Source organism: Arachis ipaensis, chromosome B8 (genome assembly GCF_059453495.1).
Source record: "Arachis ipaensis isolate K30076 ecotype BB chromosome B8, ASM5945349v1, whole genome shotgun sequence".
NCBI classification, from domain to species: Eukaryota; Viridiplantae; Streptophyta; class Magnoliopsida; order Fabales; family Fabaceae; genus Arachis; species Arachis ipaensis.
Window position 1 is genome coordinate 56,491,395 of NC_142443.1, and position 4,545 is coordinate 56,495,939.

Consider the following 4,545-nt stretch of genomic DNA (forward strand, 5'->3'; position numbering starts at 1 on the left):
GAAGTGGGCTAAAATTTTTAGATATGGATAATTTTAATGTGAAATACGACAATATTTGTTCATTTTGGTATTTTACAATGCTATGATGGTAGTACAAAACGTCACTAACATTTTGTAAAACAAATATTTTTTTAAATATAAAAAAACAAAACGTCACCAACGTTTTGTAAAAAAATATTTTTTAATTATAAAATGAGAAAACGTCATTGACGTTTTGTAAAAAAAATATTATTTTAATTATATAAAGTGAAAACGTCACTGACGTTTTGTAAACACCCACAATAACGTTTAACACCTAATTTAGATCACTTTTAAAGACTTCACCACTCATAATCCAATATACAAAAATAAAAGTTCAGTCGAAGTGACCATACTAATATTCCTTGAAGCTGCAAAGTTTTTAATTCTTTGACCAGTAAACATAGTTCCTTGGTCAGTACTTAATGTCTGAGGAATTCCAAATCGATGCATAATATTTTTCTCAATAAAATCAATTATCTCAGTTTGCCCGGCTTCTACTAATGGAATGCCTCAACCCACTTCGTAAAATAATCAATAGCCACTAAGATAAACTTATGTTGTTTTGGTGAAGGAGGATGAATCAAGCCAATTAGATCCAAAGCCCAACCTCTAAATGGCCATGGCTTTATTATCGAATGTAACTCAGCTGCCAGAATTTGTTGTATTGAACCATGTTTCTTACATTCCTGACATGCTTTTGCATAATCAATACAATCTTTTATCATAGACGGCCAATATACATGATTTCGATATAACACCCATCTCATCTTCCTTCCTGCTTGATGAGCACCACAAATTCCATTATGAACTTCGCCCAAAGCAACATTCTGATCTTCTCGACCCAAACATCTTGATAAACTTCCATCAATCCCTTTTTTATATAACTCATCAGCCAATAAAACAAAATTCATTGCTCTCAATTTAATTTTTCTATCAACTGCAGTATTGGAATCTTTCAAATACTGAGCAATAAGCTTTCTCCAATCAGAATCCTCCCATTCATCCATACACAACACTTCTTTTTCACTTGCAGGTACTAAAATTTGATGGATACTAGAAAATTTTCTAATAATTTCTGGGCTAACCCGATATTTTGAAGCAATTTGGGCCAATTCATTAGCAATTTCATTATGAATTCTGGAGATATGCACCAAAAAAACCTTTCGAAAAGAAGTTAACATTTCCCAGGCAGTTACCAAATATTTCTGTAACGTTTCATTATTACATTTAAATTCTTTTGATAACTGCTTTAAAACCAACTGTGAATCTCCTAGAATTTGAACCTCTAAAGCTTCTTTGTCAATTAAAATCTCGAGACCTAAAATTAAAGCCTCATATTCAGCGACATTATTAGAGCAAGGATATTTTAATTCAAACAAAAATTCTGATGGAATACCCTCAAGCGAAATAATGAAGATTCCAACCCCTGCACCATCTTTGTGCTTAGATCCATCAAAATATAATTTCCAATATTTAACCTCTACATCAATAATATGTGCCCCCTGGTCATTCAGATCTTTCGAATTATCCACAAGAAAGTCTGCAATGACCTGTCCTTTTACAGCCTTCGATGGGACATATTGCAAATCGAACTCTATTAATGCTAACATTCATTTTCCCAAATGCCCCCTTAACATAGGGAAACTAAGCATATACTTAATAATATCAGTCTGCGCTATCACCTTCACCGATTTAGCTACCATATAACACTTTAATTTCATACAAGCATGATATAATGACAAACATAACTTTTCTGTCGGTGAATACCTTGTTTCGATATCAGTTAGAACTCGACTAAGGTAATAAACTGCATGTTCATGCTTATCTTCATCATCTTGGGATAACATACAGCCAATCGAATTCTCAGTTGCTGCAATATATAATTTTAAAGGTTCAAATGGACGAACGTTCGCCATAATCGGAGCTTTAGCCAAATAAGTTTTAATCGAATCGAATGCTAACTGATGTTCTGCAGTCCATTCAAATTTCGAGCCATTCTTTAATTTTACTAGAGGCGCAAACACCCTAGTTCGATCCGAAAGTTTTGAAATGAACCTTCGAAGATAATTAATTTTCCCCAAAAATGATTGTACTTCCTTTTTCAACTTGGGTGCAGACAAAGCTAATATTGCATCTGCTTTGTTTTTGTCGATAGCTATCCCCTTTTTATGAACGACAAAACCTAAGAAATTTCCTGCCAATACACCAAAAGCGCACTTCAAAGGATTCATTTTCAAACCCTTTTTCCTCATAGTCAAGAACGCCTTTCTTAAATGATCTATATGTTGATCTAAAGAAATGGATTTGACCATTACATCATCAATATATACCTCCATAAATTTTTCAATAAACTCATGAAAAATGGCATTCATTGCTCGTTGATACGTTGCTCCAGTATTTTTTAAACCGAAAGGCATAACCACCCATTCATACGTACCTAACGCCCCAGGACAACGGAAAGAAGTTTTAGCCACGTCATCCTCTGCAATAAAAATTTGGTTATATCCAGAATAACCGTCCATGAAGCTTAGAACTTCATTTCCTGCTGCAGAATCGATTAACATATCTGCAATTGGCATGAAATACTCATCTTTTGGAGTAGCATTATTCAAATCTCGAAAATCGATACACACCCTCAATTTTCCATTTTTCTTCATCACTGGAACTATATTTGATACCCACTCCACATAACGAGCGGTTCGAATGCATTTAGCTTTAATCAAGCGTTCAATCTCCTCCTTAATTTTCATATTGATTTCAGGAGAAAAACGTTTAGGGGTTTGTTTCACAGGTTGAGCATTGGGTTTAAATGCTAATCGATGTTCTACTAACGATCGATCGAGACCAGGCATTTCATGGTAATCCCATGCAAAACAATCTTTAAACTCATATAACAAATTTATCAGATTAGTTCAAAAAGGATCACTAAGATCTTTACAAATATATGTAACTCGAGCATCATCATGGGTTCCCAAATTAACCTCTTCCAAAGGATCTTGGGATTTAAATCCCTTATAATGATCATATTCAGTTGTACATTTTTCAAATCCCAAAGGCTCCAAAGCATAAATACAATCAAAAGTAAAATCGATAACATCATGAGAATGAGTTGACACTTGATCTTTGATTAAATCATCTCAACTTTTATTCTTTAAACAATGAGCCTCTGCTATTAAATTAGCAGTCTGACTCATATCATTAACTTCATTACAAATAATAGGAAAATCATTACTACATTCGACTAGAGGTGTCGAATCAAACATATTACTACTAACAAACCTATTAATCCTATCTGACTCAACTTTATCAGAAGAATCATCTTTATTTTCTAAAGCTTGAAAATTACTTAAATAATTATGCAAAGTTACCAGGTAATCAGAAATTTCCTCAACCTAGGCCATGGTTCAGTCTTCAAGGCCTTCAAGAATCACAATCCAAACCTGTTGGTTCATAGGGCATGTCTGGGTAGCGCAACTTCACTGACAGTCCCTCCGAAGTCAAATAACAACCTTCACAATTGTAAGGGTTCAGAGATCGATCAATATTTAAGGGCTTCAATTTGCGATTATATATCCTAAAATCGGCATGCATTTGTTCGACATAAAGACTCGAATCTGCTTTGACAATTTCAGGCTTGCCATCCTCAGTCCATAGAAGCACATTTTGATGCACTGTAGATGGCACTGCACCTACTCCATGAATCCAATCTCTCCCAAGTAAAAGCGTTATAACTCGCCCTCGAGGGCACCACTACAAACACTAAGTGTCTCTCCGATGACCCCACTTTTACAGTTAAGGTAACCAACCCTTTTGTTGGTGTGGAATTCCCACTAAAATCAGTTACAGCAATATTTGTAGGGACCAACTCACTAACATGTTTCCCTACTATTCCCAGCATTCTTTCAGGCAAGAGACTTATTGCCGCCCCACCATCAATCAGTACCTTGTTTATCTTGTACCCATTCACAATAGCAACAATGTGAAGAGGGCGCAAATGAGACATTTGCTTTTCGGTAGGGTGAAGGAAAACACCTAGCTCATCTTCTATACGAATAAAAGAAAAAGCCTCTTCATCTTCTTGATCGTAATCCTCATCTGGATTACCTTCACATTCCCCAAGATACTCAGTAGGGATTATCGAAATCGTCCCCACCATATCATCATCTCCCTCGTCGAAATATTCTTCATCGACATCGGCATCTTTATCTACCCCGGAAGACTGAGCAATTGCCTTCCCATTATCCATCTTAGCTGGCGATGGAATCTCCTTAGGATAAGTCTCCCCATTAGAAGGAAAGATAATTCGGGAGTGCACTAAAGGAGTTACCCCCTTACTTGCTTCCTTCCCGGTATCAACTTGAGATTTCTTATTCTGATGAAAATTTCTCCATCCTCCTCTTCCTCTTGGGTATCCTCTGGCTCGTCCTCGAAAAGCAGCATATTTGCTTCGAGACGGCACTCTATGTCCCCATTGAGGATTGCGTCGATATAAGTGATCACGCCTTTAGAACTCTTGACAATTTC

The 4,545-nt window shown here is 35.9% G+C and overlaps 1 protein-coding gene across 1 annotated transcript; it reads right to left on the bottom strand.

Annotated features, from left to right (window-relative positions):
* Nucleotides 1-518: 518 nt before the first annotated feature.
* LOC107611075 (uncharacterized) lies at nt 519-1,631 on the bottom strand. The gene has a single exon (XM_016313039.1). The coding sequence runs from the start codon at nt 1,629-1,631 to the stop codon at nt 519-521; it is 1,113 nt and encodes a 370-aa protein (XP_016168525.1).
* Between the last annotated feature and the right edge of the window lie 2,914 nt (nt 1,632-4,545).

Coding starts and splice junctions, on each gene's coding strand:
- LOC107611075 (XM_016313039.1), bottom strand. CDS start 1,631: ATGTTAGCATTAATAGAGTTCGATTTGCAATATGTCCCATCGAAGGCT.